The sequence below is a fragment of the Polyergus mexicanus genome, unplaced genomic scaffold, assembly GCF_030449975.1.
Source record: "Polyergus mexicanus isolate NDT 795.1 unplaced genomic scaffold, iyPolMexi1.0 SCAF_3, whole genome shotgun sequence".
Taxonomy (NCBI): domain Eukaryota; kingdom Metazoa; phylum Arthropoda; class Insecta; order Hymenoptera; family Formicidae; genus Polyergus; species Polyergus mexicanus.
In genome coordinates this window covers 491,185-505,596 of record NW_027223323.1, presented here as the reverse complement: position 1 = coordinate 505,596, position 14,412 = coordinate 491,185, and the positions used below count along the sequence as shown (strand labels likewise).

Below are 14,412 nucleotides of genomic sequence, written 5' to 3'. Positions count from 1 at the left end.
GAGCGTAAACGAGGGGCAGTAATTGCCGCATTGTTATGTTAATATGCTGAAGACTCCTGCAATAATTTCGTCACCATTACGCTAGAGCCTAATGGATCTGTAGATAATTGGAAAGGAGGGTTGAGAGGATCAAGAAGGTAATAGAGGGATGACAATGTTATAATGCAAGAGAACTCGATCGCGTGACGGTTCTCCCCGGACACATTTCTACCGTCTGTTTTCGATGCCACAACATATACAAATGCGTTATTCCTACATACATTCTCCGTCTCATTACACACACATACGCGCACATGCATAACATATATTTATTTATAATTATTAAAATCTAAATTATAATATATTTGCGTTTGTAGTCTCGTTTATGTTCGTCATTTATTTAAAGATGTAGTCATATCAGTACATCCTCATCGTTAGCTATGCCATCGTAATCACCGTTATCAATGAATGTCGCGCGGAATGCGAAAAAAATTGATCGTCAGCCGCACATGTGTTCACGTACGGTAAAAATTTTGCCACGTCAGATACACACGTCCCTCCTTTCCCGGATGACGCATCTGTATAATTACCTCCTATCCTATCGCAACACCGAAACACGGGCGCGTTAATACACACGCGAGCGGCAATGGCCGCTCTCGTCTAGGCACGCGTCTACGCGTAGCAATCGCCCTCGGTGCACGCGAAACCGTACGCGCCCTTTCGCGCACGCATACGCACGCACGAACGCATGCACGCAGGCACGCAGCCCAGGAACCTAGAGGGGTGTGCAACACGCGCAGATACCGCAATCCGACCGACGTGCAACATGTTTATGTATCGCTGGCAACATTAACATTGCAATTTATGCGCGCTTTAACTGCTCGGCGAGCCCTTCCAGCGCCCCACAACCGTCCTTCGGTTCTGCTATGGCTGACCGGCTCGCTTAACACGACCGCGAATTCACCGATGTACAAGTTCAGTCACCGTGGGGGAGGGGGGGCCCTCCCCTTCGCGGTCTACTTCCAACTTTCGTACGGGGGAGGAGGAGGACGGGGGTGCTATTTATATTTCGCCGCTGCTCGCGCTTTTCCCGTGTCGGAGCACGTCGATCCACTTACGAAAGGCTCTATGAATCTTCCGGTCACCGGTGTTAAAAATGCGTTTCGATCGGGTCCCGGCAAGCATCACGGTCGAATAAATTCCAAGTGTGCCGTATCCCATTTCTAACTTTTACGCGCGAATAAAAAAAGTGTTTGAAATGATACAATTGATATGCCGATTTTCTTATTTTTCATGCTTTTATTCTAACGGGCTGACATATTGATCGATGCATTGTTTATTTTGTGACAATGTTAATAATATGTCATATTTAATTAGTTGCAGGCTAAATTTTTTTTTCGTATATAATTTTGCCGTTTTAATCGGCGTTGTTTCGCTTGTTATCTCAAAGATTATGTTGGGCTGTTTTGATAACCAGATAGAATTTAATTAGCGAAGTTTGCGCTATATATATAGTTATTTTCATGGATTACACCGGGATGCTCAAGTATAAGTATAAGCAGGATCAAAGGTAAAACAAGTATCGGCTTTGAGGTTGAATGGTATGGCGCATAGATTCCAAGAGTTTGAAGGTAACATCAACTTTTCTGATTTAGTATGTTCTCGTAATAATCGTTGTACAGATATATTTAGCCTTAAAGCGTAAGCCGATTACTGTGCACTTACAAAGACTTTATAGTATTATCGGCGATGAATCTTATCAAGGACTCGTCAGACATAATAGTTCCATCTAACTTTTATTTAACATTTGGACAGTGGAATCTTGATGAATTTACAATTTAATCGATTTACAAAATTGAAATGATATAACATCGACATACGATAAAGTAAGAAAGTTTCTATTATGAAAACTTTATGCTTATGCACGTATAACTCGAATCTACTCACTCATTCAGGGAAAGGGATGATACGCGTTGCAGTGTAACCGAATCGAGAAACCATCACGATCCATCTTTCGGTACTACTCGAGAAATTCTTCGGGTGCGAAATACGTCTCGTATACGTAAGTTTCGAGCTCGATTTCACGAACGAGTACCTAAAAGCCTTTCCCGGGGCTGACTTTGGAACTCTTGGCGGATACTTTGCAAGTTTCTCGCCCTGTTTACCTGACACGGGGGGGGGGGGGGTTGGCTCGGGCTGCCGGAGTCAATGGGATGGAAACCAAGTCGAGTAGAAACCGAGCCTGAGGTTTAACGTAAGGCAAAGGGCAATGCGGTACGGAGGGAGGTCTTTCTGTTTTTATCGGGTGAAACCGCGGGGGGGGGGGCAGAGGCACCCATCCAAGGTAAAATTATAGCCTTGGATGTAAACACGTATTTCCACCGCGATTCTGCCACTACGATCTCCTGATTTTGCGGAGAGGATCGACTCTTTGCTACTAAGCGATAAATATTACGACTTTTTGAAATTGAACCATATCTTTTGCGTAAAAGAATTGTTTTATATGTGGAAAATAAAAGAATTTATTGTATCATTTATCTCAAGATTTTTACAGGAAATAATTAATTAAATTGAAAATAATATTTATGCAACGTTTTAGCTGTTAATTAATTTAATGATTATCGAGATGATTGATTGTCAATACTTAAGTCATTGTTAATTGAGAAATGTATGCAGTTTGAGTTTGACTCGAAAGCGCGAAGCTGTCTCATCTCGAATCGGATTCCTTTAGATAAATTGACACGTTTACTTACATATGTCTATGGAACGTCCGCCGCAGAAGCAGAGGATCAGCAGGTAAAAGATGAGGCACGTCTGCAGGTAATCCATGGTAGCGTCGATGGTCCGCGGGCTCGTGGTCATCGAACTCTCATAACCGCTTCTGCAAAAATAAAATTTTAAAAAAATCACACACACACACACACACACACACGCACATACGTACAAACGGCGCTACACAGAACAGAGTGATTAAGCGTAATTCTCGGGAAGGGCGTCTTGCCAAGCATAGAGATTGCAGCCTGAGACGGGGGTTGAAAGGGGGATAAGGACGAGAGGGGGTTCGGGAGGGGGACGCGACGTGGACGTAGAAAAAGAGTCTGGAAACGGCCGTTTCGGCCTCCCCGGTACCGGACAGATATACGACCGGTACAGGAGCCGCGGACAAAGAGCTACATTCACGCCAGCAGCCATTACGCGTCATTATCGAGATTAGGATCGGCCGTTCGACGCGAGAGAAGGAGAACGTAAAAAGAAAGGCCCGCGACGAGGATGATACGAGCGCGAGAAACAACTACGGAGAACGCCGTAGGGCTCTCCGGCTGGTTCTTCTCTCGTATGCGAGGGGGCGAGAGCTCGTGTGTATCGGATAGTCGGGGATACGATGGGTTTCGCGGGGAAGGGAAGAGGGGGTGGGGGGGGGGACTGTGAGACTGTATTTTATTCACGGCGGTGCCATCGTGGCGCGTATCGCAGGAAAGAAAAGCGAAGGAGAACCGTAAGAGAGGCCTTACTTTTTGGCTAATTAACGGAGGGGGTTTCTTCGACTACCGTCGAGACCGTTTCTCGATGTTTATCTGCCAAGTTTAGGGAATCCTTCCACTGCGACTCGTTATTCCACGACGAAAATATCCGTGGCGATAGACGCGGCTGTCGGCGTTTACTATATATATATATATCGCGCTACGACATCGTGAATTCGTGGATTTCAGGAATTCATCGCCGGGTACCCGACCGCAAATCAACGACCCCCCCCCCCCCTTATAATGGGTGACAAATATTTTTTTAAACCGATCTGATTTTCTACTAATGTTTTTTGAGATAGGTGGATTTAGTTCCGAGTTTTATATTCCAAAACTGGAATCACGAGAAATAGAATTATGTTATCAAAAGAATTAGAGATAGTTTGTACAATATATTCGTTGCCGTAATGTTTTTTATTTTGTCAAGAATTTTATTATAATCGACACTATTTTATTCAAAGAGAAACAAGCTTTATCAAGCGGTATCATGCTTATCTAATTGTCTGAATAGGAGATCCTTGTAGATCGTCGTCGTGTCAGATAGCTAATCCAAATTCGAGAATTTGCGAACATTTGCGATGGCGATGGCTCCATGGACGGTCATAACCGATTAAGTGGCTAAATTGGATTATCCAACCAGCAATTAAGACACTATTCAGCGCGAAGTGATTGCGTATGCCGGTACCAGTGTCGAGCATAGTACGATCACAATGCGCGCGATCGATTAGTCGACGTAGTAATTAAGGTCACAGAGTGCAGCCAACCTCTAACCGCCCAGCTCGTTCGGTCGATTGTGTCTGAGACACGGCATTCGTTTCTGAGCCAATGATTAGATCAATCATGACATACAATTAATCATTACAGGCTTGAGGATAATCTCGACATAAATGCACGCTCGCTCTAATGCATTCTTATGGCTTTGCCATCGCGAGATACATTCCCCGCAGCGACTGCGTCACCCCGAATAATAGCATTTCAAAATTGCTTGTCATCTCAGATTACACATTATGTACAGCAAATGTATTATAATTAAAAATAAAAAGTATTCGGAAATAATCGGGCTCTAACGTACTCGCGTCAACTAATTGCATCATCGATCTGCATTTCGCGTGAGCTTACTCGAAGGAGAACGTTGAGCCGTTTGTACCTGGCGGGCATACTTGATGTAGATGGACTTAATCATTTGCTCGTAATTACGGAGAGTTGATTATGTCCACATGTCTGAATTTGTACGCATTTTCGCTCGAGGCAAATAAGTCTTGTACCTTTATTAATATTCTTTTCTCTATTTCAGTCCCTCCACGTATCATTCACGCGCGTTCTTTGAATAATTGTCCTTCTGAAGGCGAGGTCGATGAGGAGATAGACTTTTACTGTTTCTATTCGCGAATAAATTTTCTTTCGACTATCTTTAGCCGAACGCTTATGCCGGCACAAATATTCAACGTTGGCGCCGACGCAACGCCCAAGCAAACCACGCGAACCTCCGCTTGGAAACGAAGAAATCATATGAATTTAGTGCCCCGTTTGTTCCGGCCTTCTACAATACGCACACTGCCATCTTTCATTCGCTCGAACTGCCGTTCGGCCACTCGGTTCCACTATGTGCCGCTGCATAAGGTGCCCTTGTGCGCATTTCCAATGCTCGATTTGCATGGCATTCGTCTCTTCATTTTTGCCGAGTGCATCGTGCGCTCGTCGCGTCGTTGAGCTCGCGAGCCAGGTGCATCGGTGCTTAAGTGGAATTAACGTGAATGATGGGGCCTAGATAAAGCTACATCCGCCTATACAGCTCGCGAGCGTATTTCACGAGTGAATAAACATGAATTTGTTCGACGAATCAACGAATCAATCATGCCGCACCGATGTTCAAAGCGTGAACAGCGGATTCTTTCAAGCTTATTAATCTCAGCGAGAGCTCTCGTAAATAAATGCGACAATTTCGAGATATTCACGTCAAGAGATTACCCATCTTTACGTTGCAGTAATTTTTATTTATACTAATCTATACAATTTGTATGCTTTAATCGATAGTCAAATCGCGTATACTTTAAATCAATAGTTGGAAAGCTGTTTGTGTTTCGCGCCATTTCGTTTAGATAATTATTTTCCTTGAAATTCAAACTTAAATTAAAAGCTAGGAGAAGTATTCCCATTTGGAAGTATATATACTATAGCATATTCTAGAGTTGGCTTGGCTCCGTTCCTAACGTGTCATTCCGAAGGGAGCGTGAATGGGAGAAGGAAGGAAAGTAACCGCTGCGCACAGATCCGCTGCTACATGTACGAATACACGCTTTAATCTCCACACTTACAACGTTTCCGGATCGTTAAACGCCGTTCGTCGACGAACTCTTGAGTTTGGGCGAAAAATTCGCATCCAAGCTCGACCCTGTCCCCCCTTTCCCCCCCCCCCACCTCCGTCGCTCGCGAACGGCTTTAACCGCGACGGAAAACGCGTCATTTTCTCGTCGAGAAGTTTTCGACGATGCAGAAAAAAAAGAGAGCACTAGGAAAACTAGGAAGTAAAGATTCTGCATACACGCACATTTGAATTTCCTCTCGTGAAACGACGATTGAGGAGGTGTAAAAAAAAAAAAAAAACAAGATTTTCGCAAAACTGTAAACATACTGAGTTCGCTCAAATTTGTTCGTTTGACAATCATTGTCATTTGTGTCGATGGACTTGCAAAACGTGCGTGAATATGAAAGTAGCGCTTTCGCGTGAGTCTAATTACAATAAATATTTATTGGAGACAAAACGTGCACTCTGCGTTCGCGGATTTTCGATTCATGGAGCTCTGCCTATCGTAGAAATTCCCACGGGACCCGGCGAGAGAGATCACGCTCAAAGTCTTTCGCAAGAAAACGCACAATTCTCGGGCGACGAGTTTTACTTAGGGGGCGTAGGAGAAGCAGGCACCGGCGCTCTTCTCAATGCTGTTTCCATCATTCGGGCGCATAAATTTGCGCGCGCGAATTCATGGAAAGCGTCGACATACACGAATACGCGACACGCTCTTGAGTGTTGGCGCAGACAAATTAAAACTCGACGAAGTCGTCCTCGTGTAATTGCCGGAGAGCGCCGCGACTTATTTTTGTAGATCCTTTCCTGGGGAGAGACGCAATCGTCGGACGCGAAAAAATCGCCCCAGACGGCATTTTTAACACTATCGTTTTAATAAGATTAAAAATGTGTAAAATAATAATACATAATAAAAAAATTATCAAGGATTGCTATTATTATTTAAATATTTTTTGGTTTCTCAATATTTTAGTTGCTTTAGTTGCATAAATTTGTATCTTTTTTTTTTTTTAATTTTATATAATTTTGTGTACTTGTAATAATAATATCTATTGTATTAAAATTTTCTTAATTGAGAGAATTTAAATTAGGATATACAATCAGGATCGAAACGTTCTGATACGTTCTTTTACATTAAATTGGCTTTTGTATTCTCTATCATTCACGGTGATTTTTTATTTGCTTTTTTCTATGGCTTTATTATCTTAGTCTCCACTGCTGAATTTATTAAGGATTCGATTCATCTTTTGATGAACTTTGAACTCTCTCTCTTTAACCGATACGTAATTTATTACACAAATCTGATTAATTCACAAAGTTACCGTAATAAATCTCGGTTCTTTGACATTCCAATATTTTCCGCTCAAAGCGCAAAAGTTAACGGTGATCCTCCTTTCGCTTTCCAGTCTTCTTCCGTTCGGTGTATTTTCATCTGAAATCCGCAGGGCAGCTTCCGCTGCGAGATAGTTCGGTCATCCGGCGATGTTCAAAGAACTTTGATCGATTCGCCAACTGTTCATAAACAGACACCATCGCAGTCTTCGGCGTTTCTAACGCGAGAAAAAGAAGAGATACGCAAGCGCGGCTAATTACGAAGGTCCCTCTGGCTACCGTGTGCTGAGATTGCGGCTGCTGCTGCTGCTGCTGATGTTTATCTTCTGGCGCGAGCGATGGGAACCCAAGATGGTAGAGCATCTCCCATTTATTCAGCGCAAGAACCGGTACGCTTCTCCTCGGTAGGACGAGAAAACGACCTGCGGTTCCTGGCCGTGCCTCGGGATATCTGCATCTCGTTCCGCCGTCTTTCCTGCGCTTCGAACCGCGGTACGTCCGTAGAGTAAAGCCGGTTCCGTATTAATTTCGTGCAGTCTTGTAGCTTCGGGTATGCACTTTGTCTTTCGATTGGTGTACACGCGCGGATTGGACGAGTCGCGCTCTAAGCGCGAGGATGCCTTCGGCGACCGGTGCAATGGACTTTAACGACGACATCGCCGCGTTATCTATTCAGTCATGTTCGAAGTATCATGTTCGAAGATCGTCCAATTTATGTCAACCATCAATTATTGAGGTATAATAAAAAACGTGTACGATATATGTCTTAATTCCATAAACGGAAGAGGCGAAAAAAAAGTCACGCGAAATAAAACTTTTTCTTTTATCAAAGAATTCAACGTTATAAGCATTTAATAAAGAGCAAGTTTAAACAGATTTAAAAAGATAAACAACTGTGAAAATAATATTTTTAAACCAATAGAAGAATCGAGACCAAATATACTGTCTAATTTAAAAAAGAAATTAGCGAGATATTTATATAATCATTTTGAAGAAAAATATTTTACGATTATTATTAATTATAAAAAAGTAAAGACAATAATTTTATTTTTCTTAAATTAAGCATTCTCTTAAAAGCAGGCATTATTAATTTGTTACTATTTAGCATCTTTAAAAATAGTAGAGTCTCATTATTCAAGAGTGTGCGCGCGCGTTCTTCCTTTAAAATATATCATTCTATCTAAATGCACGATCCGCATCACTGATACATATATTTCACATGGTAGTAAGCGTTTGAAATTTATATCCCAGTATTTCATTCCGCCACACAATTCCAACCGGTACCCAGCAATACATATTCTACAAGTGTAACGCGGATTAGAAAAGAAAACTCGCGAGTTACAAAGAGTAGAATGAGAATTAACGTTGCCTCTCGCCTTTGCCAGTCGCCTTTCGCGAGCTCTATAATTACATCGACGTGACTGGTTAAAAAGTGATATTTTATCGGCGCAGAAAATGGTCGGTGCTCGCTGCATGCAACGGAATAACTCTCAAAGACACACAATGCGAAAGAAAAAGAGCAAGCTGCTGAGATTACAAAAGTCTATAAGAGAGCAACGATGCGCGTAAAATTATCCAAGCCGACAGTGTCCTCGTAAAAATCCATTATTCCCATCTTCGAATCTCGTTGCTCGGGGAAGGCATCCCGACGCGATCGTGAACGGTCGAAGCGCCCGTGGCGTTTCTCTCGTTAGGCCCGCGCTACCTCGACGGGGGGGTGCTGCCCATAACTCAGCCGAAATATTCGCCTACATTCCGCGCTCGTGGTGTACGAGAGTTAGGAACGCGTGCATATACCTCGTCGTCCGAGCCAACTTTATCCACATCGTGTACACTTACACACGTGCATGCATAGATTCTTTCGTATGCATAGGGTTAGGAGCACGCGCGTACACGGTGACGTGCAATGCACGTGACTGAGGCTAACCCTGGCAAGGAAGAAGGAGAAGGTTGAAGCGCGAAGGGAGGGTTCGGTGACGGCGGCGGCCCTCTGAAAGAGGGTACGCTGGGGAGACGGCGGTCGGTGTGTAGTAGGACCATGAATTATGCAGTTCGCCGCGGGCTAAGGCCTCGTACGCCGTTAAGAGGAAGGAGGACGGAAAGAGAGCGCCATACGGCGAGGGACGCAGATGGAGATATACTCGCACGGTCCAGAGCCACTTTACTCTCCTCATTCTCTCTCGCGTCGCGTTCCTTCTCCCTTCTCTTCCTCCTCGCCGCCTCCACCTGTGTATGCCACCACCTGAGCCCTCCGCCACTACCATCCAGTCTTCCACCTTCACCTCCTCGACGCCGCCTCCTCGACGCGCTCGCGCGCCTTGCGCCGCCGACACTTTGCTCCGACCGATTGAAATTTTCATACCGGCACGTCTACCGTCCCAGTTTATGCCTCGAACAAGTGAAATGTACTGCTACCGGGTTCTACTATGCTATTCTCCACCTTCCGTCGCCATTGCTGTGCCGAGAGAGTGGCAGGGAGGCCTCGACGTCCGTTTCCCTTCCTTCACCTTCACCCTTTGGAATATTCCAGTTTTCCTCCGTCTCTCGACGGAAGAAAGCTGCAAAGTACGATCTTTTACATGGAAGATAATCGACAAAATAGAGCGAACGTCGATATCTACGAAATGTATTTTGCGAGCGTACGGCTATCAATCCCATTAGTTTTTTTCCACGATACTGGGAAAATAGAGACCGCTTTATGTTTGTTTGACACGCGCCAGACGAATGAACAATCGAATCGTTAAATATTTCAGCGTGATTTCCCATGATAGCGGGCGAGAACCATCTTCGCATATAGCCAAGGTCGAATGAAATTTTCATGTCAGCTTGTCTGCTGTTTAAGTTAATCGATGGAATGAAACAAGTCGTATAGCTATTTGAATTTTATCTCGCATTTTCATTCTACTTACAGGACATTTATCTTTCCTACGTTGAGCCGAATGTATTGTTTTTCTCTTTTCGTCTAATTATTTTGTGCTAACATAACGAGGAAATATAAAAATGATATCGATATTGTCGAAGAAGTTTCTTGTTGTACATCTCATTATACTTACTCAGATTCTAGCGCTCGCTTCTTGCGAAATGGTACGCCAACAACGACGCGGTTGGCGACGAAAGAAGAACGATAACGATTCAATTCAGACTTGGCTCGTGCTGGTCGAAACAAAATCATAAGTATCAGAATTCGATAACACTTTATTTGACGGAGAGCGCGAGGAACAGTATCTATCGTTCTGAGATAGAATGGTCTCGAGCGCAAACGATGTCACGAATCGATAACCAAATGATGGCTTTAACCGACATAGAATATTGGCATGTAAAATCATCTCTGAAATACTTGGCGAACGTTGCTACGTTCTACTAACGGGAGAATCGTTGAACCTTCTTATTCTATAAGATACGACCTACGAATAGTAATGTCCAAATTGTGTGCAAGACTCCGGAAATAGCGTCATAATTTTAACCTTGCGTCTAGAATGGTACCACTAATGTAAAGTTATTTCGTTCAAAAATCGACTAGAAATGTTTGAAATTTTTATTTTTTACACTCTAAATATGTTGTTAAATATAATCATAAAACACCATACATACATGCACAAGTCAAGCTTTTGTAGCTCTTAATCGATGCTTAATTTTCTTATTTAAGACGGACACAATTCACGAAGCAGTTTAATCGTCTTTGTACACTTCGTATACGTTTCTCGATTTTACGACTTAAGAATCTTATAATTCACGGATGCGATGTATATTTATTCAGAAATCTTGCAGCGTCAAGATCCACGGTGTAAAATTAACGACCAGTCGCACAATTCGCGTCGTTTCGCACTCATACGAGCGAAACATTGCGCCCAACGACGCCGGACGCGTCAAATATACGCGTTTGAATCGTACCACGTGGAAAGCTCGTTACTGGAGTTGTGGATTTACGAGCGAACGTTATCGCTCTGTTAATGCGCTGATTAGATTATGCGACGAGGGTATAGAGCGTTAGAGTCTCTTCGCACCGTGTATATAACTTTTTCAGAAAATCGTAAAAGAACGCGACCGTTGTATCGCCGACACACTGACGAGTTTTACGAGCCGCGCGGATTAATTATTCCGCGTAGCGGCGAAAAGCGGCCGTTATATTATATGTGTCCGGGGGTGAAAAAAAAAAAAAAAAAGGAAAAGATGCGGCCGTTTGGTATCGGCCGTTTTTAACGTCCGCCGTCTGCGGGTTAACGCCGCGAGGAACTCAGAATAGTTGCAGAAATACGCAGCTGACGCTCGCAAATTAGCTTGCGGCAATCCGCAGCGGAGCCAACTTTGCGAGCGCATGAAATGAGATCGCTTTGAAGCCCCGAAGTTTCCGTCGGAACCCGTTTTCGCGAGAAAGAGGCCGCATTCGCGCGCTCGATTGAATCCTTTTATCCCTCCCTCCCCCCTCTCTTCTTCTCCTCCTCGTAATCCCCTCCGGTTTAATATATACTTTTTTTTTTCTTAAACGATATATTATATTTCTTTCCCTTCCGTTTTCCGCAATTGAACTTCAAGAATAACGCAATGCGGAATGCGATGAAATACGATTTGCGTTTTCTCAGCGGATACAACGCGCTCTTGGGATAAAAATTCCTTATGTTTTCTCACTTTACGTGAGATAATCGCATATTTTTGCGATAGCTCGGTGAGCTTTGGAGCCGCTAACATAGCTACATTCGTATTATTATGCCGCTAAGGCATCATCGATCTAACAGGATGAGAATCAAAGATTCTAAGAAGCAGAATGGCCGAAAGAGTCAATCTGTTATTTGCACCACGAGGCCAGTTGGTACCCGCCAATTGTCAAAGAATTATTATCCGGAGCGATGATGAAACAGATAGAAGAGGCCGGAGAGAGTATATATATATATATATGGTCGTTAAAGTCGATTATTAATTATCAGCGAATAAGAAGGCGGATGGAGATCAAGCGTATGTACATCGGCGAAACTCTACGAACGATCCTCGGTCTCGTTTCACTAGACGGTCCTGCCGCGCCCGACAACCCTTCACCAAAACCCGTTACAGCCGTTCTGTTCTCATAAATCGTTTATTCATGTTTAATGCAGCCTAGTATTCAGATCCCCGAAAGTTTTCGAAGCTCTCAGACGGAGAGCGCGACTGCGACAGGAATCGGTGGGTGGGTGGGAAAGCGCGAGAACTTGGAACAAGGGAATGCTTTTGTATCGAGGCGACGTCTGAAACCAGTCGAAAAAAAAAGTCAAGAGAAACTGCGGAATCGAGTTCCCGTATCGGACCGTCCTTTTGCCATCTGCTTAGAAGACGATTTCTCGGACACGGGATCCCTTCACGCGTGCACTGCGAAAACATTGCGTCGAGATGTATTCGATTTGCAACACTCGTTCGATCGATGAGTACATAGTTTCGTATTCTCGGGCTTCGAAAGTTCCTCGTGTACCGCGAGGGTATCGACCGAGTTGACTAAATTAAATATTTACGACAGGCAATAAGATAACCAGCAATTGTGTAGGTCGCGTCGTGTATAATTTCGTGTTACGGAGATATAAGGACGCCGTCGGAGTTTTCGTGATTGAAGGTGATAAACGTTGGGAAAAAGTACTTTGACTTGTAAAAAATGATGAAAGTTTACAAGATTGTTTACGCAAAAATGGTTGGTCGGATCGTTTTAAATTGTAGACAAACCCTCGTAATTAAAGAGACTAAGATCTCTGGCTTCGAAAAATAATTCATATTCCCTTGAATTAATTTCATAGAGAGAAATGATAATCGTGAATCCGAACGATACTTGAGAAAGGACGGCCACAAGCTATTCGTAGTACAAAATCAAATAACCGCTATTTTCGTAAGAACGGCCGACAGTTTTACGTAATACCGATTCATATATAATTCATCGTATTTCGATGCGTACGCAACGTACACGCGCGGAACATCTCCATTTTCCAATGACAAATCCCGCATTTTACCATCTTATAATGTATACACTCGGAAGAACCACGCTCGACTTACAAGTTCAAAGAATGATCTCCCTCAGCGGGAATTCAGGGTCTCAGTCGCGAGTCCCAGAGATTCGCGCGAAGGAAAAGCTGAAGGAAAAATGGAGAGGCGAGAGGAGACACACGAGAGAGAACGAGAAAGAAATGTGCAGGAGAGCCTCTAATCCATCGTTCTTCAGGAGGCTTAAGCCGGTCTTCGTGTATACCCTGGCTCAGAGAATACCGTTTAAGTGTCGTCCGTCTGGGAGTCTTCCACTCGGGTAAATATTTAGGAATTTTTGAAGAGTCCCGAGTGCCTAAGAAAACAGTTTACTTCGAAGTAAGAAGGTGGGATCCCTCCCGGGAGTCCGAGCAGCGCCCGGCCTGGAACAGTCATCGCCAGCGCGTCTTTCGTCGGCAATCAAACACGCCAGCATCGCGCGCATGTCGGAAGAAAATATACAAAGGAAAGATGTTACGGGGCGCGTTTCCCGTTGAAAATGTTACCGCGCCTTTGTGTGCGTGTTCCGGATACATTTTCTATCGCGCGCATCGAGAATCTCCGAGTCTATCATTTCTATTTTTTTATTTCCGTGACACGCAAGAAACGTACAACCGCTAACTACAATAGATAGCGCCTGCTTCGTGTCGCGTAATTACTCTTAATTGGACTTACTGTTTGAGCAGCTCGTAGTTTCGCGCGATTCTCGCAGTTGACTCACCTGTAACATAAAAAAAAAAAATGATGATTAGTTTTAATATTCGAAGATCGCCGATAATTATGATTACATTATGTGTCATCGAAGAATATGCTGTTTCGATATTGATCGAAGAAAATTATCTGGACATTACTTATATGTTCGAATTTCGGCCGTTCAAATTTTTTCAAGCGCTATATATTTCTCGAGAGATACGAGTTTAACAAATATTTTAAATTCTTATTAACATAAGTTGTTGTTCGCCATCATTTTCTTCACTATGCGTTGGAGCAGCTTGCGTGTCTCATATGTCACGTGATAATGATAATATTACTGCATACAATAAGAGAGAAAAGATGTCGACTGACGTTTTAATGAGAGAAGGATGGCGCTCGGGAGCTCGTTATAACGTACCATCCTATAAAGAACGGTCAAGGGACTGAGGAATGGGCCGTGACGTGCATATAACCTTTTGGTAGAAACCGTTCATTACCGCGCGCAAACATATCCGGTAAAGAGATCACATACCAGCATATACGTTGGCTTGTCAAGCGTATGTCGTAGCACTTTACCTTGTCGTAATATGGACGATCGGGATGGCTTTA

General features: G+C 43.6%; 2 protein-coding genes across 6 annotated transcripts in view; one reads left to right on the top strand and one right to left on the bottom strand.

The window, feature by feature from the left end:
* Positions 1 to 14,412, top strand: part of LOC138944875 (uncharacterized) — a 279,898-nt gene that overhangs the window by 181,730 nt on the left and 83,756 nt on the right. The window lies entirely within an intron of this gene.
* The window catches only part of LOC138944994 (discoidin domain-containing receptor 2), a 93,082-nt gene that overhangs the window by 25,725 nt on the left and 52,945 nt on the right, over positions 1 to 14,412 (bottom strand). For all 5 annotated transcript variants that reach the window (XR_011448902.1, XM_070316135.1, XM_070316136.1 and 2 more), the window contains exon 2: positions 2,733 to 2,860. Coding sequence is in view for 4 of the 5 variants with exons in the window: in XM_070316135.1 (XP_070172236.1) it covers positions 2,733 to 2,841 (109 nt within the window). In the remaining variant the exon portion in view is untranslated. The remainder of the gene's footprint in view (positions 1 to 2,732; positions 2,861 to 14,412) is intronic.